The sequence below is a fragment of the Gambusia affinis genome, linkage group LG03 (genome assembly GCF_019740435.1).
Source record: "Gambusia affinis linkage group LG03, SWU_Gaff_1.0, whole genome shotgun sequence".
In the NCBI taxonomy this organism is placed as follows: Eukaryota; Metazoa; Chordata; class Actinopteri; order Cyprinodontiformes; family Poeciliidae; genus Gambusia; species Gambusia affinis.
The window spans coordinates 15,043,790-15,067,267 of record NC_057870.1 but is presented as its reverse complement, the minus strand read 5'-3'; the positions used below and the strand labels follow the sequence as shown (position 1 = coordinate 15,067,267).

At 44.1% G+C, this 23,478-nt stretch overlaps 2 protein-coding genes across 3 annotated transcripts; one reads left to right on the top strand and one right to left on the bottom strand.

Annotated features, from left to right (window-relative positions):
- The first annotated feature begins 796 nt into the window (after positions 1-796).
- On the top strand, positions 797-5,092 carry pold2 (polymerase (DNA directed), delta 2, regulatory subunit). Its single transcript, XM_044111962.1, has 11 exons — positions 797-977; positions 1,111-1,343; positions 1,427-1,548; positions 2,379-2,502; positions 2,583-2,697; positions 2,772-2,970; positions 3,071-3,151; positions 3,368-3,525; positions 3,613-3,740; positions 3,842-3,943; positions 4,634-5,092. Exons 2-11 carry the CDS (start codon positions 1,118-1,120, stop codon positions 4,792-4,794), a joined length of 1,416 nt encoding a protein of 471 aa, XP_043967897.1. The 5' UTR covers positions 797-977; positions 1,111-1,117; the 3' UTR covers positions 4,795-5,092.
- Positions 4,930-18,785, bottom strand: aebp1b (AE binding protein 1b). 2 transcript variants are annotated; one of them, XM_044111960.1, is made up of 23 exons: positions 18,618-18,785; positions 17,984-18,455; positions 15,478-15,648; positions 15,331-15,390; positions 14,458-14,769; positions 14,097-14,165; positions 13,481-13,546; positions 12,975-13,058; positions 11,420-11,491; positions 11,215-11,324; positions 10,801-10,940; positions 10,621-10,705; positions 10,395-10,539; positions 10,224-10,312; positions 9,452-9,575; positions 9,077-9,273; positions 8,770-8,946; positions 8,408-8,571; positions 7,854-8,257; positions 6,681-6,820; positions 6,135-6,234; positions 5,871-6,037; positions 4,930-5,706 (listed from the first exon to the last, which is right to left on the bottom strand). In XM_044111960.1, exons 2-23 carry the CDS (start codon positions 18,222-18,224, stop codon positions 5,344-5,346), a joined length of 3,480 nt encoding a protein of 1,159 aa, XP_043967895.1. In that variant the 5' UTR covers positions 18,225-18,455; positions 18,618-18,785; the 3' UTR covers positions 4,930-5,343. The 2 variants fall into 2 exon arrangements, with proteins under 2 accessions (XP_043967895.1, XP_043967896.1); XM_044111961.1 differs by lacking the exon at positions 18,618-18,785 and having other exon boundaries at positions 17,984-18,497.
- Between the last annotated feature and the right edge of the window lie 4,693 nt (positions 18,786-23,478).

The following is a 23,478-nucleotide window of genomic DNA, read 5'->3' as shown; positions in this document are numbered from 1 at the left end:
TTGAAAAGATAAATTATTCCTGTAATTTGATTTAAAAAACAAAAATATATATATTAATATAGATTGTTATTCTTGAAGCATTTGCTATTATTTAGGATTTTCAGAAGCTGGTAAACATTATGTAAAGTTTTGTGCAACATAGAGTTTTTGTTGAATATGGAATTTTAGCTGTAAGATATTAGTTGCAATATGTTTTTTTTCTGGTTTGAGGTTATAATCTGTGTAAGTTGAAGTGTAGTTGTAGCATTCCTGTTTTTGAATTGACCCCAAACGTTCTCACGTTGTTTATTTTATTAATATTCATCTCGTGTTTATTAAACACTACAGTGAAAGGGAACCATTGTATTCTATACCCGGGTTTAAAATACCTGAAACAGCTTAGCAAACGTTTCTTTCCAATTAAACTATCGGGGAAAATAATTGAAATGTCGATTTATGAATTTTAAATACGTGCTAGTGTATATTTTTCCCCTATTATTATTATTATTATTATTATTATTATTATTATTATTATTATTATTATTATTATTATTATTATTATTATTATTATTATTATCAGTAGTAGTAGTAGTAGTAGTAGTAGTGGTGGTAGTAGTACTATTAAAAATATGGTTTTGTTGCTCGAACTGAAGTTCAATTTATTGAATATATACTTTCGGAAGACGGTTAATATTTAATTTGTTTGCGATCTGCCATAATAAAAAAGAAGAACAAGAAGAGAGTTTGTTAGAGTAAAGTTTTATCCATAGACGTTAATACGGTTTATCCCTCATTATGGTCTGTGTGTCCTGCAGCGTTGGATGCGCTGTCCACAGTTCCTCGCGAGAATATAGATTGATCTCGCGAGATAGTGCCGCGAGAGTGCAATTTCGCGGGAATTGTTGTCTGTTTTTGTTCTCCTGGAGATAAATCGGAAGATACCTCAAAATACCACATTTAAGACGGAAAAACCAACCCCAGACCTACTTTTCTACCAGGTAAAGTCGCTACATTTTATCAAAAGTATTGCAACAGTGATGTTATGCAACAATTACATTCACTGTGTGTTGAGTATCTCGGTGGACAGAAAAGCAGCACCAGTTTAGGTGATAATAACTAGCACGTTTCCAGGACTGACATGTTCTCCGACCTGAGTGCTCAGAGGGAGGGCTCCTCTCTGCTCTGCCGCCCGGCCTCGGAGGACCAGGGCCCGGTGTTTGAGAGGACCTCGCTGGACTACAGCCCCCGCACCGAGCGCTACCGAGTCGGGGAGCGGAGCTTCAATAGGCAGTATGCTCACATCTATGCGGCACGACTCATGGAGATGAGACCCCTGCTGTCAGAGAGAGCCAAACACAAGTGGGGTAAGAGTAAATTAACTCATTGTGAACATATGAAGCACCTACCTCACCCTGAAATGTGCTGTTTTAAAACGTTCTCTTGTTAGGTCCAGATGTGCACATCAGGAAGCTGTGTGACCTGGAAACAGGGGAGCAGTGTTGCATTGTAGGGACTCTGTTCAAGCGTATGGACCTGCAGCCATCTATTCTGAAGGAGATCAGTGAGGAGGTCGGCAAACCTTGTTGAATGTTGCAGAAGGAAAGAAATGCATAGTAGCTTTTGATTATAAAGTGGTTTTATTTAATTAGTTGTTTATGAATAATCCACATCTAGGTGCGATTGAAGATCTAAATCTTTTCTGGTAGTACTAAATATATTTTCCTTGCGCATTTCGGCAGTATCATTTTTACATATTTTAGATTTCAAACTGTCTCAGATTTGATGGAAATCGCTTTCGAACATCAAAATGTTTTTAACCTTTGCCACAGAGGTACTGATAGATTAAAGCCTGGGCTTTGAATGGGCCATTCCAAAACATGAAAACGATTTGTTCTTAGCAAAGTGCTAGATGGAAACTTTGGATTGTAGTCAGAGCTACGATGGAAAGATTTAGATCGAATTCATAAGTTACCCAAATCAAGGAGACCCATTTCTATTTAAAGGATGTTATTATTTTTGGAAGGTACTTTGTGGTCGCTCTAGTATTTACAAACCCATTCACTAAATTATAATATTACTGAATGTCCCATTTATTTTAGAAACTTTATCATAAAGTGAAACACTGAGATGGATATTTGAAAGCCTTTATTTCTGTTAATTATGGTGATTTTTCCACAACAGTTAATGAAAACATGAAATGTAAAATTAGAATATTACATGAGACAGATAAAAAAAAAGTATTTCTAAAAGTGGAAATGTGGGTTTAATGAAAAGTATGTTTAATATCTGATCTAAGGTTGTTATTTTCGAAAGATACTTTTAATCTGACAAATGAGACTTATTGGAACGTTTCATCCAATTGATTGAACACGACTGCATGATTATCTATTTTTCTTCAGCACAACCTCCTGCCCCAGCCGGCACGAAACAAATACATCACTGAAGCGGACGAACTGATTCTGGAGGATGAGCTGCAGAGGATTAAACTGGAGGGCAAAATTGACAGGGACAAGTGTGTCACAGGTCAGTTAATCACTGCACATCACCTCACCACAGACCCACGCGTCTTCAGATTCATTTATCGTCTTCCTCCCACTCCCCAGGCAGCGTCATCGCCATCTTTGGAGCCGAGAAGAACGACGGCAAGTTCACCGTCGAGGACTTCTGCGCGGCTGACCTCCCTTCGCAGGCGCCCAGACCGACACTCAGCTGTGACAAGTAAGCCGAAATCACGTGACGATCCCAGGTCCGTCTGCGTCGGCGGCCCGCCTCTGACCGATCCCTCTGCTCAGGTTCGTGCTCCTGGCCTCGGGGCTCGGCCTAGGCAGCAGCAAGGCCGACAGCATGCTGGGTCTGCAGCTGCTGGTCGACATGGTAACCGGTCAGCTCGGTGACGCGGGGGAGCAGAGCGGGGCGGCGACCATTTCCAGGGTCCTGCTGGCCGGGACCCTGCTGAGCCAAAGCACCCAGGACAAAGATGCATCGACAAAGGTGACCAGCTTAAAAATTCAATAAATAGAGCAACTCTTAGACATATTTATCTTGTTAACTGGTTAACATGTCAGATATTGAATATCTGTATGTCGTTCAGGCCAAGTATCTTACTAAGAAGACTCAGGCCGGCAGTGTGGAAGCCATCCGCCTGCTTGATGAGCTGCTGCTCCAGCTGGTGGTGAGATGTGGAGCGTTAATATTCGCTTTTCTGTTGTGCTTCTGCTGGAGGAAGTGAGGGTGTCTATATTTGGCAAGATTGCATAATTACTGTTGTATAAACAGACTGCGACATGTTGTTAATAATAAAGAGAAAGTGATAAGGAAAAGCTTCAGTTGACTTGTAGGAGTCGATTGTATGTCTGATGTCGCGTTGCCTCTTCTTGCTCGTCGTAAGGCCTCCGTTCCAGTGGATGTGATGCCAGGGCAGTACGACCCCACCAACTACACCCTGCCACAGCAGCCCCTCCACAGATGCATGTTCCCTTTGTCCTCCGTGTACCCCACCCTGCAGCTGGTCTCCAATCCATACGGAGCCAACATCGACGGAGTCAGGTAGGCGGCGTCCCAATGCGAACACAACACGCACTCCGTCTCATCAGAAGTGGTTGCTCAGCTCTGGTTTGGTTTCTCTCTGCAAAGGTTTTTAGGCACATCAGGTCAGAACGTGTGTGACATCAAGAAGTACAGCAGCATGGACAGCCACCTGGAGATATTAGAGGAGACACTGCGGCTCCGGCACCTGGCTCCCACGGCTCCTGATACACTAGGTTGGTTGAAAGGTGGAGGGGAAGAAGTGTTGTGTCCTCGTGAGTCTACACACACACACACACATACACACATGGTAATGACAGCAGTGTTTTTGTTTCAGGTTGCTACCCATTTTATCAAAGAGATCCGTTTATCTTGGAGGAATGTCCCCATGTGTACTTCAGTGGCAACGCTCCAGTGTTTGAGTCTAAGCTCATCCAAGGTTAGTGACAGATGAAAGGTCCCTCCACTTCCTGGAAGGATTACATTTGAAGTATTTCCAGTTCTGGAAAAAGAGCTGTTTGCCAGTTTATTCAGTTTTAGTCCTTCCTGATTTCTTTTCTTTATTTCTTTGCATAACCTGTGTATAAAGTCTTGACAACCATAGCGATATCTACCGTAACTGTGTTTATTCTTGAAAAATGGACTAAAGAGAACAGAGAACATTGGGAAATGCTGAGGGCAGGCTTGTCATGGTGATAAACTTTGTTGGACGATAAATTGTCCCAGTGGTTATTGGGATAACTGATGATGTTTTGAGATATTTTTTAAGTATAATATTGGTAATGGCTTAATACACTTTAGTTTTGTGAAAAGGGGGGAAAAAAAACCATAACACAGGAAAATATTTTAAATATTCAAAATAAAACTCAACAAACAAGAATAATAATAATAATAAAAAGAAAATAGACAACACACAACCATAACCATAAATAAAATGGATTGTGGTGTCTCTCTAAACAAAGTGTCCCTTCAGAAAATATTGAAGCTTATTTTAGTGCATTGTGTGATTAATTGATTAATTTCTAATAGTGACAGGCTTATCAGAGGGGGAAAAATGGTGAAGGAATTGGGTCAAAATTGATCAGTTTTGTCACTATGTACTTTTAAGTTTTTGTCTCCTCCCTGCCAGGTTCTGACGGACAGGAAGTTCTTCTGGTGACCGTGCCAGACTTCAGCAGCACCCAGACCGCCTGCCTGGTCAACCTGCGCACCCTGCGGTGCGAGCCGGTTTTCTTCTCGGCCTTCTCTGCCGACGAAGATGAAGAAAGTGAGATGAACATCAGTCATTAGCAGGAGAACTGTTTTCATCTCGGATCAGCTGGACTAAAAGCTTTTTTTGTTTTCTTTTGTTTACTGTTCAGGTTGAAGTTGTTAAAACAGGCAACAAAGACTAGACTCTATTAAAAAAACTACAACAACAGACAGTTGTTTTTATCAGTTTTATTAGGACCCACCTGTGCCTCTGATGGTGCCGCCATCGTGACCTGCTTTCCACACGATTATGTCTTGTAAAAACTGTTACTGACATTGTAAATAATTCAGCTGTTTGTTTTTTAATTTGTGTTCTCAATAAACATCTTTTCATGAAGCATACATTTACAAAAGAGACAAAAATAACAGCGTGGACTTTGAGCTGGACAGAAATGTCTATAAACATGGATTAGTTTTTAGTTGTGTAACGGGAACTTTTCACCGTAGTTACATGTACATTCTCACTGCATTTGTTTTTTGTTTTTTTTTTTCTTAAAAAAAAAAAAAGACTGAACTGACAACAAGAACTACAATTACAAACCTGGAATGGATTACTGAAACAAGCTGGATGTTTTTTATTTTTTTGGTTTAATAGTCGTCAATCTTGTATTCGTAGTTATAATCCAGGACAGGTGTGAAGGATTCTACCTCCCCTAATCCCCACGAGTCGTACCACGATGTTGTTGGAGCTGCTGTCGTCGTCGTCGTTGTCGTTGTGGGCATTGTCGTCGTCGTCGAACTCAACCTCAGCCTCATTAACCTCTGCTGCCGAAGACGGCGGAGACGCTCAATCCTGAGCATCCTCCTGCGCTGGGGACTTACGTTGGAGTTTGAAGAAATCCCGTTGCCACGCTTCTGGCTGCTGCTGCTGCCGCTGCTGCGCAGAGAGGTTTGTGCTCTGGAGTTGCTGTAACTGAGTCGAATGGGCTTGTTGCCGTGAAGGGCCATGATCTGTGAGGAAGTCAACGCAAACCTTTGTTTACACTGCGGCGAGAGCAGATGTCGAACATTTCGACAAACGTCTGTTTCGTGGTGGTAGTGTGGAAAAAGTCGAAGGAGATATGGATATTTCTGAGAGGTGCTGTATATTAAGCCGGGTCAGAGTGTGACCTCACCTGTTTGATGCGGTCCCAGTTGGACTTGGCCAGGTTAAAGCTGCAGGAGGTCGCGCCGGACTCGTAACCCACCACGCAGAGTTTGGTCTCAGAGGAGAAGCCTTCGGCCTTCGCCGTCACCCGGTACTCCCCCGGGTTCAGCAGCCGCCAGTAGTCCCCTGTTGGGGCTGAGGTAATAAAAAAAAAGGCAGATACACATGTTTAAAAGTATCGGAGTTGAAAATGGGCAGTAAATGTGTTTAAATGGGGATAAAGTGTTGTCACCTGTGGTAACATCATGGTTTATTCCCTCCACAGAGATCGTGGCGTTTGCAATAGGATTCCCCTGCTGATCTTTCACAATGCCTCTGATGCCACGATGCACCTAAAGAGCAGGAATGACAAGACATGAGGAAACACGCTGTTTGTTCTCACCTTACCGTTTAATAAAACATGCTGTAATTCTGCACTTTCAATAAGTAAACATTTAAAGGAATTTGTCTGTTTTGCACACCTGTGAAAAACAGACCAAAAAAAAGATGTTTACATTTCTTTTAAGCTTTTAATTTCATTTCCTCCACTCACAAGAGACTGTTTGGTAAACAGTAATTTATGATTTTATCTAATTGCACAAAGGACTTTATAAAGCAAACCACTCTATATAACTCATGTCTGAATGAGATTGTGTCTGGAGGACAACTGATTTTCAAGGCAAGACGTCCTTGAAATGTTTAGGGTTTTTGGAATAGGAGACGATTAGTAGCAGATTTGAAATTTAGCAATGATGAAATCTGACTTGCATCCAGACCAGGTTGCATTCTTGTGACTCACCTGCTCCATGAAAGTGAGCATCGCTTCCCTGTTTTTCTCCCATTCTTGGGCCAACTCACTCTGATGAGGAAATTTATCACAGCCCAGGAATATGGACAACTCGTAGCAGTTGGTATGAAGATAGCTGAAGTCATTCATACCTGGACAGAAGATCACAGACATAGACATTAACTTTGTCCCCATTGTGACCAAAACAAAGGATGAATCCTATTCCAAATAACTGGATTCAGTTTGATTCAAAAATCTAATTCTAAATGGAAATTAAACAAATTCAGGTGTTCTAGCATAAAATCCAGCATCCAGGCATCCAAACTGTTTCTACAAACATTTGCTTTAAAAAAAAAAAAAGCGTTGCTCTCAAGAACTTGGTGAATTTCAGGAATCCATCGTTACAAGAAGCCCATTTGCTAAATTTCCTTGTTACAAAACATTCCACAGGAAACTATTAGTGCAACTATGATGACAATTGGCGACTTGGCCACAGAGTAGGGACAACAACTGAAGCATTTAGTGTGCAGAAGCTGACTGGATTCAATAACCACAGACCTCTGAACCTCAGATTGGCTCAAGAATAGCACAGACCTCATCATAAAATGTGTTTCCATGGCTAAACATCTGGATCTGAACTTTATATCACCAAATGCAATGCAAAACCACCCCACAAGACTCAAAAGCATTGGAGACGTACTAACTGGAACCATATTACCTCTTTGTCTGGCAATCCAATGGTCTTGATTTAACGGATTCCCCAAGAACAGTAATTGTCTGACTGTTTTGCCAATTATGGTGTTGTGGGGTTGTTGGTCAGGGCTTAACCCATTAGTTTCACTAAAAGACACTCTGGTGTTGAAGTATTTGAAGATGTTTTAGACATTTTAATACTTCTCACCTTGTGACAAACATGATTTAGTATCACTGTAAAAAGCAAAGTCCATGAACACCTGGAAGGGGGACTTTTGGTGTGGAAGAACTTGACTAATCTGCACAGTTAGAACCTCAACCTGACAGAACAGCTGCAGGATTGACAGAGTCTTATAAGGGTTAACCTGTAAGGGTGTGCTTCTAGGTTTAGGACATTTTTAAAGTGCGCGTTTCTTTGACTGCCTGTTGTAGTTGCATATCATATCCACCAGGGTGTGCTACCTCTCAAGCAGTCAGCAGGTTGTTACTTACTCCCGGTGACGGGCTTCCACTTTGCCCGGTTGACCATGCCGACTGCTCCTGCGGGTATGTCTCCGTGGCAGGACCCGCGGTAGTTGTGGGTCATGGTCAGGTGCGTGGAGGCGTACGACACAGCCAGCCACCTGAACAGGGACTCATCCGGGGTCAGTCGGGGCTCGTCTTCGGGCTCACTGTAGTGGTATCCAGCCCCGCGCCCTCCGTCGTCCTCCTCTTCCTCTCTGTGTCCATAACCCTGGTTGTAGCCATGTTCGTATCCGGGGTCGTATCCTTGGTCGTATCCATGACCTCGCCACTCTTCCTCTGGCTCTGCGTATCCTCGACTTCTCCAGTCCTCCTCTGGCTCCTCCTGGTAGCCCCTTCCCCACTCGGTTGCATCAAAACCTTCATCCTCGTACCTGGAGGGATGTTATTCTAGTTTAAGCCTTTCAAAACAACTCTGATTTATGTGGCAGAAGAGGAAGGAAGAATTGCAAAGCAAAACAACCTGAGAGGCAAACATTTATGCAGAGAAGAAGAGCAATAAATTCCCGGAGGAAATGTCATACTGTCTCTTCTTGCGGCTGCGGGACTGCTCGCTCTTGGCAGGCTTGTTGAGACGTAAACTGTCATAAGGATAGGCCACGATGGCCTCTCCGCCTTGGAAGTTTGCACCCAACACAAATGGGTAGGTTTTCATCCAGGAAATAATGGCTCTGGTCTCCATAGCAATCTGGAGCAAAATCAGAAAGATAAAGATTCAACACATCTGAAAAGAGTAGAACAAAAACAGCAATTCGGGTGTAACAGCAGCGTCAGGTATATGCTCATACAGAAAATGTTCTCAAAGTGTTAAAAACATCTTCTAAGGCCAAATGTGTTATACATCTAACCCAGCAAGCACTTTAAGACTTATTTGTGAGTTCTTTACCGAGGTGTTGAATTCAAAGTTATCTGGTATTGGCACATGATGGTTGGGCGTCAGTTTAGGCACCATGCCCTTATCCTCAGCATCCCACAAGATGCTGTTCAGGTCAGGGAAGTTCTGGAAGATGTCAAAGCCGTCCTCAGTGAAGTGTCCCATGGTCCAGCTGCTCATCTCCGAGCCCTGCAGCAGGAAACATGAGGCAATCAGCTGATGAGTGCACCGACTTTGGTTCGACAGCATCTCCTGTTAGTTTCTTCTGTTTGTTTTTGCAGGTTGACCCGATAGGCTTGACTGCTTTTCTTCCACTCACCACCTCGAAAGCTGTCTCGTGCCCGTCAGGGTTCAGAGAGGGAACCAGGTGGATGCGTATTCCCTCCACCAGGCGCTGGGTCCTTGGGTTCCTGTCTTTGTATTCCTTGCACAGGTACTGCATGAGCAGCAGGACCAGCTCTCTCCCCACTGCCTCGTTCCCATGGAGACCAGCCGTGAAGCGAAACTCCGGCTCACCTGTGGAGAAGGCCTGTCATTCTCTGTTAACCACAACCTGCACGTCTACCTGATTTTACTACCAGGTGATACGTTCAGGACACAGCTGTATTTTCTTTTTTTCAATCAGGGTTTACCAGTTTAGTTTTAATTGCAAACCTTAACTGGACAGGTGTGTCAGTCACGCTCATATTCTCACCTATTTCGTGCTCCGTGGGGTTTCCAGAGATGACCATCGCCATGATTTCTCGTCCCTTAGAGCTGCGGCCCAGGCTGTAAACGTTGGTGATGTTGGGGCACTCCTCATGTACCGACTTCATCAGCTGGATGAGTCAGAAATGATGCATGTGAAGTGTTGCTCACGGAGACAACAAGCCGTGAGTCAAAGACTCACATCGTGTTTGTCATTTTAGAAAGCAACACGGCCGTACTGGACTATTTGGATAATATTAGTTTTAATTAGGGCGGCACCACATTAGGAAATTACGCATTGGCAGGATTGTTGAACACTGTGATCAAAACAGTGTTGACATTTTTATTCTTATCCATCATCGCTATGATGCTTCAGTCACTGTGAGACCTCTAGTATCGTAGAGCACCATCGTCTCTGCCAGGTGTGATTCTTAAAACATAATGGGCAACAAATATTTAATGCTTAACAGTTTTTTACAATGTCAATTTTGCACAGTCTGAAATTGCCATGATATAGTTATTATGACTGAAACGATTAATCAGATTAATCGTGACGGATCAACTATTGAAACAATTGTCAACTAGTTTAGTGATTGATTATTCATTAACTGGAGTATGCAAACTCAAAACAGACAATTTTCTGAAAGAACGACACATTCAGAGGAGATACTAAGCCAAAATTGTACAAAGAAATTCATACACAAAATTTGATGTTTGATTGAAGACACTGTGGACTAAAGCGATAATCGTCCTCAGGATGCACTTTGAGGGATACTCACTTCAACTGTCTCGGAGTAGCTGTGGTGTTTGAACTCCAGGTAATCCACAGGAGTCACCTCATTCTGCCTGTACAGAGCATCACCTGGGTCTGAGAGCAGAGACCGATTAAACCACACTCCTCCTTGTGTGTCTCATACTGTGTTTCTCAAGGGGTTGTGGGGGGGGCTCACCAGGCAGAGGGCAGCCCAGGACCTCCAGCCTCATGCACAGAGAGCCGTTCCAGCTCTGAGGGATGATCCGGATGTAGCGAGCCAGCACGGGCTCGGCGAGCCGGTTCATGACAGGAGTGTCTTTGTCGTTGTTTCCGAAGAACAGCTGAACGAGACGGGGGAGACGGGAGGTCGGCGATTCAGCGGTGGAGCAAGGAGGAGGCGACGAAGGTTGAGGTCAACTCACCCAGTCTGCGTATCCGTCGTGAATGGTGGTCCATTCTCTGCTGTCATTACTGAAGGCCAGGAAGTAGGATGTCACGAAGTCGCTCCTGAAATGAGTCAACAGAAGATTCGCATGTGGAGTTTATTACTGAGATGAAACACACCGTACCAGTGTGCGTGTGTGTGTGTGTTTGCTCCTCACTTATTCAGGGCATCTCGGCCTTGAGTAATAACTCCGGTGAATTCGGTCTCCCTGCGAGCGTCGACTTCAAACCAGTGGATCCTGTCCTCTGAGTTTGCGCACCACGCTCCACCTCTCATATCGTCCTCATCCTCTGAGCCCTGGGAACCACACAGACCAGAGAGTCTGCTGCTCAGTCCTCTGGCTTGCTGATGGTTTGAGCTCTAAACTCAAAACATGCCGCGCGATTTGATTTGAATTTACGCTTTTCTCGACTTTGAAACGGCAAGCCAAAGTGTGCTTTTGATTTAATATCTCAGTTGTGTATGGGAATCTCTGATTAATGGAAGTGACTGTCTCAGCAGTAACTGTATTTTCCAAAGCTGCTAACGGGTAATGGAGTGGCGTATTCAGACTGCGGCCCTGACTGCCTACCTGCATGTTGAGGCGCGCCCTCTGAGGAGAGAAGGTGTACTGAGACATAGAGGAGGCAGTGAGCTGGTCCGACTCGATCTTATGGGACTCCATCCCCAGAGGAGGACATCCTGCCACATGTGGAGGCACAAAAAAATGAGATGAAACGCTAAAAAAAAAAAAAAAAGTAGATTTTCACCATCTTTTCCATATTTTACTGACTCACTCTTTGGCTCCTTGAAGACACGTGGTCTGTTCCTGGCTCGCTCTTCGGCCTCCTTCAGCTTCTCTGCTCGTTCTGGGGGGGTCAGAAGAGCGGTCTGAATAAAAAATAAATTGCACCGTTTTTCCTGAATTTATTTATTTTGCTTTTCTACTTTCTCTGCCCAGACACAATTTAGCTACTTTTTTTTTTTTTTTTTTTTTACATTTTACTTGCTAAAATTCCTCCTGAGGATGTGAACGGCTGGAGTCTGGCGGAGGGAAGTAATTTAAAAACAAAACCAGATGTTATGACTTGGCCTTCAGTCCAGATTTGCTCTAATAAAACTCAGGCCATCCTGACCTCAAACAGAACCGTCCCAAAGCACATTCAAAGTAAGGAAACAACAACCTGATTGATAATGCCTTTGCAGTCTGGCTGAAAATATTTAGAGTTCAGTAAAGATATTGACATTTAGAAGTACACACAGAACTCAAGCAACCAGAAAATGTCTTTTTTCCACTCTATTATTCTCCAATTTTGGTTGAAAGTGTGTGAATTGTGACCTCCGTTTCCTGTTCTTAGCTGTCGTTGAGGCTTTCTGCTGCTGTAGCCGATAAGCTTCACGTTTTGCTGTGCTGTTAGCGTTCGGCGATGGCTCTCTTCTTATTTTGGTTTCAACAAGTTGTTATTTAAGCTCCTGTTGCCTTTGTATCATGAAGTCAATTTCAAATATAGAACTGCTGGATGTTGCTTTTTCTGACCTCTGTAAACCCAAGAGAAGGCCGTGAAGTTTAATGTATTTGGACATGGCTGACATACAGGGAATATTACTGGAACTGTGGTAGTTGACGGCAGCTGGAAGGACTCCCAAATCCAATTCTGTTTAGGGGCTCATACTGCTTTGGACCAGCTCTTCCCCAGAGAGGAGCACTCGACGCTCCAACACAATTATTTTTTCTTTGCTTTTGTCTCACCGAACGCTTCTGCAGATCCATGTTAAAGGAGACAGCGTTAGCTTATGGAAACATCTGCTTCGAGTGAAGCTAAAAATCCAATCGGTAGCAGACTGTGGCTGCTGTAGGTGACCTTTTGACCCCAACTCCTGTTTGAGTTATTTATCATCTTCTCTGAACTTTACTCCCCAACCTGAATGCATATTGCAAACAGGTGGCAGCCGTAGTGACTGATTGAATTGAGCGTGCTTTGAGTTTGCCCGGTGAAGACGCCCCCATGGCGTCTGTTTTCCTCATAGCTCCAATCCGACCAAAACGGTTTCGTCTCTGTTTGTTTTCCCTCTAGCTCACGGGAGACTTCTGAACCGTCAGCAGGCCTGATCTCAATTCTGCTTTGATTGGATAAACCTCGGTCCCTTTCGTGCAAATTAAAGCTAGACTCTTCACAACATCTGCAGCAGCGTATTAGAGACACGAGAAAGCGGCAAATATGTTAGATCGTTGTTTTGTTGTCCCGTAGTACTTTTGCTCTTAGGTCAAAGGCACTGGCGTCTATCGACATAATTGCACAGAAAGATAATTTCCAAAAGGGTTTGGGTAAGCCCACATCTGGCTTCCCTTACCTCTCTCCTCCCTCTCTCGCTCCTTCCTGGCTCGCTCTCTTTCTTTCTCTACCCACTTTTCATCTGTGTCATAGTCTTTCCGTCCTGCAGCGGAAAAAAGAGAACTGGTTACTTTATGGAAGCGCTCACCAAGGCACGTCTCTCCAGTTTAAAACATGGAAACAAAGAGAAAAAGTTTGTGAAGGATCAGCTTTTATTTTGTAAGGATATTGACCTTACAAAAGAACATGTAGGTCTCAGACGTATAGAAGCTTGCAAGATTATCCAGATCCCTTGAAATTTTTATTACTTGGCAGACTAAGCCATCGAGGTGCATAATTGTGAAAGAGGAAATTACAGCAGATTGGCTTTCAAGATCAAAATCCGGGAAACAAAAAGATTATCAGAGATTAGTTATTAATCTGGGAACTTCATGACCTGAGTGCTTGTTCCTTTCTAGTCTTTCTGAGTCATAAGGACTATGTGGGGGTTTTTGGGACATATTTGACCCGTGGGTGCTCGCTTACTCATTCCGTATTCATCGTAATCATCATACCAGGTCCTCTCAAATGGAGCAGATGTCGTGGGTTCTTCTGTGTTAAAAAACAAAACAAAACACACACACACAGAACAAAGTTAGAAAACCCCATTTTGACATCTAAAAACATCTACTTCTTTATAAGTGAGACTTTATGAGATTACGCCATTTAATCAGCAGTTTTACACGTTAGCCCTGCCCCGATTTGCTCGACCACAACATCAGATCTGCTTCTGTGACGCCTCACTATAATCAGATTGTTAGAGCCTTAATTTACATTTACAGGAATCATAAATTAGTTGGGATCTGATGACAGGGCGCCTCCAAACGCCACAACAAAACTGTAGACGGTCTTGTTGACTTAGTGGATCCAAGCAAACCCACCCACTCCTGTCTGCAAATGTAGCGTAGGTTGTTGCACGGACTCACTGTAATGTCATTGGCATGTGCTAATGAAAGCCACAAGTGGAACAGATATTCCATATGTCCCTAAATCCTGGAAAAGTCTCACTGCTTGATTTGTAAATTTGCCATATCTTTTTCTTGGGGTGGGGGGGGGAAGCTGGTTGTTCATTTTTCTAAGATCATTGTGTGACAGCAGGCACCTGGGAGGGTTTCCACTATGATCTCGGGGCTGACCTCTTCTCCGTCTGGGAATTTATCTGGAAGCTCGACTGAAAAAACAAGACAGAGCAAGAATTTAAACGACAAAACTAAGAGTCATTTAACTTAACAGATAATTGAACACAAAGTGAGTGAGGAAAAATGCTGGAAGAACAAAAATTTTTTTGGCAAAACACTGGAAACACAGAGTAACGACAACATGTTTGAAGTGTCAAAGTTTTCCAGCACCCGCGGAAAAACTTGCTGATCTTTTTGACCTCTGCAAGAGACAAAGTGCAGAAAAGTGTTCACTGTTGTGGCTGCAGAAACAAAACCAGGAGGACTAAAGAGTCCCGGACGTACTTGTCGCATCCCAGTAATTGCTGTCGTCTGTGCCGTACTTCTCAGGGGCCTCGGGGGTCGGGTCCGGCTCCTTCCAGTAGGTGTCATAGTTATCGGTCACAGGAGCGTACGGCTCCTTCTCAATTTCCTTCCAGAGGTCATCGTAGTTGTCGGGGGGTGAGGTTGATGGCTTTCCCTCAATGGGATTCCAGTAGTCATCGTAGGCGTCAGTCACGAGGTCGTCTGTTACCCTGTGAAGGTACGGGGGCTCGGTGCTTGGAGATGGAGTGGTGCCAGCCCCCCAGTAGTCGTCTTCTGCTGTCCAGTAGTCGTCTAATAGACAGAGGACAGTGAGGACCTGTTCAGTGAGAACAGTTGCAGCTGTCTAACATTTTTAGGGAGACTTGTAAAGACACTGTTGCAGTAATCAATGCGACCAAAGATAAATGTGTGGATGAGTTTCTCTATTTCTTGTTGGGACACTAATCCTTTAATCCTGGAAATGTTTTTCAAGGTGATAGAAGGCCGACTTTGTAACTGCCTTTATGTGACTCTGAAGTTGTGGTCTTATGTACAATCAAACTGCGGGGGACAAATTCAATTAACCAACATGTGGAGTTATTTGCCTGAGTCGATTGGTTGCATCAAGGTATACAGAGATTTGGAAATCTTTTTTCAGTCTCCAGCAAAAAGAAACACAATGAGCCTCATTTGGTACAGGTTGCTGCACACTGCCAGTCAGCTTGCTGGAAGAAGGATCCTACCTTTTATTTAGCTACTACGGTTATTTTTGTGAAGCAGAAATATGTCAACCAGTCGTTTTTCTATTCGAAACGGGAAAGACAGGAGAAGAAGTCAGCGAATGGTTAATAAAAAGTTTAACACAGCGCTAACCAGAATCAGGGAAGTAGTCAAGCTCAGCAGGGGGATCAGTGGGAGGCTCTGTTGGGATCGCTGGAAGAAAGACAGAAACCAGGTCAGCAAATCTCCTCCAAGTCACTCCAGTTCAGTAGAAACATGACTGCAGTGTGTTGTTCTCACTTGTTGTGGTGGGTGGCAGGGTTGTGGTTGTGGTCTGCTTGTCTTTCTTCTTCCCCTTCTTGTCAGTTTTAGGCTTTTTAGTGGCATTTGGATCCTTTGGCTCTTTCTTCTTTTTGTCTTTCTTCTTCTTTTTGCCGTCCTCTGAGGCTCTTCTTAGCCTGCTCAAAATGCCTGGAGGAGACGAGAAGAAGAAGTAGAAGTAGAAGTAGAAGTAGTTGGAACAAATTTCAAGGTACTAATCTTTTTGTTTAATACCTCAAAAAGTTTATATTGAATCATTTGGGAGCAATTTATTGAGAGGCAGAAACCAGACAGCTGAATTTATTTCAGCTTTTTTTTTTTTTTTTTGATCCATCAGTATTTCCTTTTTAGGTCGTCCGAAGCTCTGCTGAGCCTTCATGGAAAACACTTCTCTCTTTTTCCATTAGCCGCGTACCACTAAGGATGCTAAATCTGTCAACCTTACTCTGCAAACTATTCTCACCTCAGCATCTTCAGCGAAGCTCAGCACAGAGCTGATATGTTCTCACGCATTACTTGAAAATTAATGCCACGCTCCGCACTAATCTTCCAGGACTTTCATAAAGGAGAAGAAAAAAAAAAATCATCATCTTCAAAACCAGTAACACCTCCTGGGCTACCAGCACAGAGTTCGTCTGGGAAAAAAGAAAATGACCTTAGGCAAACATCTGGGCTTTCTCCAGATGTTTTGACTGAAGCTACACCTATATCTGTTTTTTTCTCTTTCTCACTCAGACTCCGATGACCTTCAAAAGTATTTGCGTTGACTAAACTTTTCCACATTAACTTACAACCTTGACCCGAGTGTGTTTTACTGGGACTTCATTCAACACAAAGTGGCGCCTAATTGGAAAGCAAAAAGGAAATTTTTTCTGTTCAGCCGTCTTTGCTTGGATTCCCCGTAATTAAATTAAAGTACAAGTAACTGTCTTCAGAGACCACATGAATGGTAAACAAACTCCACTTGTGGGTAATTTAATCACTTTACGTACGTGGGTATGTTCTGTGAAGGCCTCGGATTTTGTTGCGGAGAGGTTTGAAGAGAAAATAAAACAAATTTTACAAGCTTCGGGCATCTCACAGAATGCTGTTCAATCAGTCGTCAGGACAACTGCCAACCTACCTAGAGGATTTCTCTAAAAGACCAATTGTATCGCTGGATGAACTGCTGAGGATTGCAGCTCAGGTGAGTGGGAGAGTGTGTCTTAGAGACAACTGAGTTTGGCACTCCACAGTTCTGGACTTTGTGGAAAAGTTGCAGGAAGGATGACGTTGTTGAAAGAAAACCACAAAAAGGCCATGACTGACGTTTGCCACAAGCCAAGTAGGTTAACAGCATGTTTAACGAGGTTCTCCAGCCAGAGGAGGCAAGAATGGAACGTTTTGGATCACAGGCGGAGAATTATGCGTGGTAAATAAATAAAACTGCACATCACTCCGAACATGGCATCCCCACAGTAAAACGTGGTGGCAGCATCATGCCGATATGGATGCTTTTCATCAACAGGGGCAGAACCAAAGGGAAAACGGATGGAGATAATTACAGGCTGATACTGAAACCACAAAAGACTTGAGAGTGGGTGTGGAGGTTCACCTTCCAGCAGGACAAAAACCCTCTAACATGCAGGATGAGTTCTAATAAAATAGAATAGAATAGAAATATCCTCTATAAATATCCACAATGGGACCATTTCTGTGCCACAGCAGCAAAGTGACAGGCAATCAAAGCAAGTAGATTCACATAAAGAAAATAAAACTAAATATTAAAACTAAATCAAAAAATTTGAAACTGTGCAGTTATTATAAATAGTCCAAAGGAATGTGCAACTAAATAGGTTAATTCAAAAACGGACAAAATGAGCATGATGTGTATTGGAGCAATAAAAATACAGATTATTTACAAAAAATGGCAATAAAAACTGTGAAACGGCATATCCCGGCAGAAGTGTTATTCAAAATGAGTAAAAGCTGTGAGTTGTTGTGAATTCTGATGGTGACAGAGTGACAGCCTGCTGGGAGGAAGGATCTATGATGACTGCTCCTTTGTGCACCTGGGATGTAAGCAGGCTGTCACTAAAAGACTGATCTCTCCATGCATGGGGTGGGACAAAGGTTCAGATCAGGTCATATTCATGTGTCAGAATGGTCCAGACAAAGTCCACAACTTGATCAAAATCTGTCAAAATTGGAAAATTTCAATTTACAGATGCTCTCGATCCAGTCTTAAACAGGAACTGGCAACAGTTCAGTGTCTAAATGCACAAAGCTGGTAGAGACTGCCGGTTGTGGAACTGCAGAGCATCGACTCAGCAGGACTTAATGCAAAATTCAAACCACGCTTTTAACACTTTGTGAAAAAAAATATTGAAAATCATATCAAATCTTAATGAAACATGTTGAATTTTGCATTTTTAACAGACAATGCGCTGTGCACCTCAACAATTTTATTGTTTTGTCTGAGGCGAGAGAGCGTCACTCAGCTTACCCTCCTGTGAAGTCCCCTCTGCCTCTCTCTTGGCCTTGAAGTTGCTCCCCAGTGGGTGTGGGTCCCCTGTGAGCTCCTGCTCGTTTTCTAGGTCATCCAGGGACTCGTCTTGCAGCTGATCCTGAGTCTGCTTCTCCTGCAGGAGAGAAGATATTCCCCCGGCACTCCTCCCTCCTCTGGGAATCAGCAAGCAGCAGAGGGCTAGCAGAGCCACAGACACAGTCACAGTGTGGCTTTTCATATCTACTGCTGCTGGAAAAAATCGTATTTTGAAAAGTCTTTTGGTTTTGGAGCGTGCACGTCTTCTTCGTCAGCTCGCTCCACTTGGTCCTCCAGGAGCTTCAGCGTTCAGCCTCTTTTCAATGTGTTCCAAACTTTTTACCCCAGCAGGGAGGTCTCCTCCTTCAGCTCCACACGCACCCACATCCACAGCGTGTCATGTCAGCTGGGCTGAGGCTGGGCTAGACAGCGACTGACGGGGGAGGGGGGAGAGGGGAGAGAGAGGCAGTCAGAGGGGGCAGTCAGCAGAGACACAGAGAGAGAAGCACCTAAAGCAAAGCCGGTCAAATGAATAGTCAGAGCTCCTAATTGGTCAGCTGAAAAAACAATAACAAGGCTGAAGGATCCCCTTCACCTGCAGGACGAGTCACAACAGGTGTAGCGCTAAGACCTCAGATTGCAGGGCAGGTGGGGCCCCCGGGACCGCTGGGGTTTGAGAAGGAGCCGTCTGCTTTCCGTCTGCTGAAATTCCTTCTCGGAGAGCCGCAGCCCTGCAGAACCACCACAAAGCTGAACAGCAGGAGAGAGGAGTGACTCCTCGGACACCAGGTTACACAAGCAGAGCCGCAGAGAGAGGGGGAAAGACAGGAGCACAGAGGAGGAGAAGGAGGATTTGGTGCAACAAAGCCAAACAAAGATAATTGACAGAAAGAGAAATCTTAGGCAGATAAAATCAAGGCGGTGTTCTTTGTCAGGTCAGAGGTTTTTTCATCTTAGTGTTTGTGTTCTCCAATAGGGCCAGTTGTGTCAATCTGTGTCTCCCTTTTTTGGAGAAAGTAAGCAGCACAGCAGAGGTGAGCTCACAACACGGGACGGCAGATGACAGAATCATATTTTTGCTACATGTGGTGTTTTCTTTTCCATCTGTCTCCTGCTCTGTCTGCCGTTTGGAAAGTCTGCTCAGAAGCTTGAATGCTGCTTGATTCATAAAGTTTACCTCTGGGATAACTTAAGGTAAACTTCTGGCACTCTGATAAAACACAACCAAAGATTTTTAAACAGGAGTTTGATCCTGAAGCTAAAGTGTGCGTGCAACAAAAACTTAGTCAATATATGAACGTTTGCAAAACACTTTAGAAAACCCGCACAGTGTCAAAAGGATCAGACAACCGGGCCTTTAGCATGTAAACTTGCTAAAACAGTTTGGCTCATGAGATCTCAGTGTGAGGCTAAGAAAACAAGAAATGTTTGACAAGGATTGGACGAAGGAGGATTACATTGAAACTGTGCAGCCGTATCTCTGGTGGGTGTTACTGCAGCTGTGAAGAATGCAGCTGATAGTTCGGGATACAGTGAGGTCAAGAAGAGGCCGATTTGACCAAAGGGGATTGAGACGCTAGTGGAAGAGAGCAAACTGTTGAAGGAGAAAATGAGACTCTTTCCAAATGTCTTTACATAACAAGCAGTGGAAAGAAAGTAAGTGAATTGTTGACCACCCAAAAAAAAAAAAGGCCTCTCTGTTTGAAACATAATTTACTCCAGAGCGACAAATCACCTAGAATCTTGGTTTGGAGACAAAGAGCAGATTCAGTTAAAGCCACAGCGATGCAGAAGCCAGACCAACATTACTGCAGGTGTGGATTGTGAGCATAAACTTCTCAGGTAAAAAAACATTATTTACTATGGTTTTTACTCTTTAGGCTAGTAACTTTACTAGATAAATCAGCAGGCGTTCTCTACAAACTTTTTCACTTTCAAACCTACACATTGTTAGCCAATTATTGCGATCCATTTTTGTTGTTGTTGATGCTACATGATTGACAGTATTCTGACTTTTCTCCCAATACACACATTTACTAACAAAATATTATGTTGAGGACAATGAAAATGTCCTCAAAATAGCATTTTTATTGTAGCGCGGTTAAGCCTCTGTGAGGCAAAATTGAATATGTGAAGAAAAGTGGGACTTTCAGCTGTTTCCATTCACTGTCGCCATGTTTTACACAACCACAGCATGGCTCCCACAGAGGCTGGGAGATAAGGCTGTGCTGAAGCCTGTGCACATAATACCAACTGTGCCGGTCAGAATCAGAAAGGCGGTGATTCAACACTGTGGCAAATGGACCTTACCACAGGGGCCACTTTTCATTGGCTGATGCCCATTCTACATGGGAGTACTGATACAACTTCTACACCTTGAAGCCTGTCTGCTACACAGTCTTACGTTAGCTAAACAGATCAATATGCAATGTGTACTGTATCTGATATACATTAAAGATTTTATTTTAGCAGAAAAGGCTATGGACTAAACTGATACTCGTGTTAGCCACTCTAGCACCAAGTACAGTGTATCAGGCCTGGGCACACTCAAACATTTGCCCAGGTTTTTGCCTCAGCAACCACCCCAGCCGCATGCCGCTTCGCCCGTCGGTACTCATCAGCTGCTTCTGGAGTCCCACAGGCCAAAAAGGCCCGATAGAACTCCTTTTTTCAGCCTGACACTATTCCTCACCGAAGGTGTCCACCAACGGGTTCAAGGGTTGCCACCGCGACAGGCACTAACAACCCATCTCCGATAAGCTGCCTCGACAATGGAGGCACAGAACATGGTCCACTCAGACTCAATGTCCCCCACCTTCCCTGGAACGTGTTCAAAGTTCTGCCGGAGATGGGAGTTAAAGCTCCGTCTCACAGAGGATTCCGCCAGACGTTCCCAGCAGACTCTCACAACACGTTTGGGCCTGCCAGGTCTGACCGGCATCCTCCCCCACCACCGGAGCCAACTCAACTTACCACCAGGTAGTGGTCAGTGGACAGCTCTGCACCTCTCTTCACCCAAGTGTCCCAGACACCCGGCCGCAGATCCGATGAAATTATAACAAAGTCAATCATCGAACTGCAGCCTAGGGTATCCTGGTGCCAAGTACACTTATGGACACCCTTATGCCTGAACATGGTGTTTGTTATGGACAATTTGTGATGAGCACAGAAGTCCAACAACAGAACACCGCTCGAGTTCAGATCAGGGGGGCCGTTCCTCCCAACCATGCCACTCCAGGTCTCACTGTCATTGCCCACATGAGCGTTGAAGTCCCCCAGCAGGACAAGGGAGTCCCCAGGAGGAGCACTCTCCAGTATCCTCTCTAAGGACTCCAAGAAGGGTGGGTAATCTGAACTGTATTTTGGCCAGTAAGCACAAACAACACCTGTCCCCCCACCCATAGGTGGAGGGAGGCTACCCTCTCATTCACCGGGGTAAACCCCAATGTACAGGCGCCGAGATGGGGAGCAACAAGTACGCCCACTCCTGCCCAACGCCTCTCAATGTGGGCAACTCCAGAGTGTAAGTATGTCCAACCCCTCTCAAGGAGACTGGTTCCAGAACCAGAGCCATGCGTCGAGGTGAGACCGACTATTTCTAGCTGGAACCTCTCAACCTCACACACTAGCTCCGGCTCATTCCATGTCCCAAGAGCCAGCTTCTGCAACTGAGGATCAGACCCCCATCACACATTGCACCCAACCCCTTTGGCTCTTCTCATAGGTGGTGGGCCCATGGGAGGGGGGACCAATGTTTCCTCTATGGGCTGAGCCTAGCCGGGCTCCATGGGAAAAAGCCCGGCCACCCGGCGCTCGCCATTATGTCCCCCTCCAGGCCTGGCTCCAGAGTGGGGCCCTGGTGACCCGCGTCCAGGCGAGGGAACACCATATCCAAAGTTTTCGTTCATCATCGAGGTCTTCGGGCTACGCTTTGTCTGGTCCCTCACCTAGAACTTGTCTGTCTTGGGTGACCCTACCAGGGGCATGAAGCCCCAGGCAGCATAGCTCCTAGGGTCATTGGAACACTCAAACCCCTCCACCACGATAAGGTGGCAGCCGAAGGAGAGGAACTAACTATTAAACTAACTGATACTAACTACTAAACTAACTAACTACTAAGCAAACAAATTTAAAAAACCTAAGTACTAAACAAGCAAGTTTAAAATGACCTAAGTACTAAAACAATTTTAAAAAGATCTAACTACTAAGCAAACAATTTTAAAATGACCTACAGTGGCTATAAAAAACAAACAGAACCCTTTAAAGCAGAAAAGTATAAAATAAAAAACTTACAATAACCTGGTTGCATAAATATGCACACCCTTAAACTAATACTTTGTTGCAGCACCTTTGGCTTTTATTGCAGCACTTAGTCTTTTGGGGTGGGAGCCTATTAGTTTGGCACATCTTGATGTGGGAATATTTGCCCACTCTTCTTTGCAAAACCGCTCCAAATCCGATAGATTGCAAGGGCATCTCCTGTGCACAGCCCTCTTCTGATCACCCCACAAATGTTTGATGGGATTCAGGTCTGGACTCTGGCTGGGCCATTCCCAAGCCTTGATCGTATTCCAGTGAAGCCATTCTTTTGTTGATTTAGATGTGTGCTTTGGATCATTGTCATGTTGAAAGACGAAGTTTCTCTTCATCTTCAGCTTTCTAACAGAAGGCCAAAGGTTTTGTGCCAACACTGAGTGATATTTGGAACTGTTCATAATTCCGTCCACCCTTACTAAAGCAAAACAGCCTCGAAGCATGATGATACCACCACCATGCTTCACTGTAGACATGGTGTTTTCTTGGTGATGAGCATCTTTGTTTTGGCGCCAAATATACCTTTTGGAATTATGTCTAAAAAGTTCACCTTGGTTTCATCAGATCATAACACATTTTCCCACATGTGTTTGGAAGATTTCAAATGTCTTTTTGCAAAATTAAGCCGGGCTTTGATGATTTTCTTTTAAAGATAAGGCTTCCGTCTTCCCGCCCTATCCCACACGAAGAAGACGGGAGATTGTTGTCACGTGTACTGCACAGGCAGTACTTGCCAGAAATTCTTGCAGCTTCTTCAGTGTTGCTGTTGGCCTCTTGGCAGCCTCCCTGACCAGCAATTTTTGACGGATGTCCTGTTCTTGGTAATGTCACAGTTGTGCCATGTTTTCTCCACTTGATGATGATAGTCTTCACAGTGTTCCATGGTATATTTAATGTAGCCTTCACCTGACTGATATCTTTGAATAATGAGATACCTCTGATGTTGTGGTAGCTCTTTGCGGACCATCGCTTGTGCTGGATGATGTGGCTACCAAAATATCAGGACAAGCCTACTAGAACAGCTAAACTTTTTCAGAGGCACTTTAATTGGTGACAGGTGTGCGCTGACTCCAATTTAACATGAGTTTGAATGTAATTGGTTAAATCTGAAAACAGCCACACCCCCAGTCCTAAAAAGGTGT

What these genes read in the sequence shown, in the direction of transcription:
- pold2 (XM_044111962.1), top strand. Translation starts at nt 1,118, where the DNA reads ATGTTCTCCGACCTGAGTGCTCAGAGGGAGGGCTCCTCTCTGCTCTGC. An exon ending in CCGACACTCAGCTGTGACAA is followed by an intron (nt 2,698 to 2,771) that starts GTAAGCCGAAAT and finishes CCCTCTGCTCAG; the next exon opens with GTTCGTGCTCCTGGCCTCGG. An exon ending in GCCAACATCGACGGAGTCAG is followed by an intron (nt 3,526 to 3,612) that starts GTAGGCGGCGTC and finishes CTCTCTGCAAAG; the next exon opens with GTTTTTAGGCACATCAGGTC.
- aebp1b (XM_044111960.1), bottom strand. Translation starts at nt 18,224, where the DNA reads ATGAAAAGCCACACTGTGACTGTGTCTGTGGCTCTGCTAGCCCTCTGC. An exon ending in TGTCTTCAAGGAGCCAAAGA is followed by an intron (nt 11,325 to 11,419) that starts GTGAGTCAGTAA and finishes CACATGTGGCAG; the next exon opens with GATGTCCTCCTCTGGGGATG. An exon ending in GTGGAAGCCCGTCACCGGGA is followed by an intron (nt 6,821 to 7,853) that starts GTAAGTAACAAC and finishes TCTTCTGTCCAG; the next exon opens with GTATGAATGACTTCAGCTAT.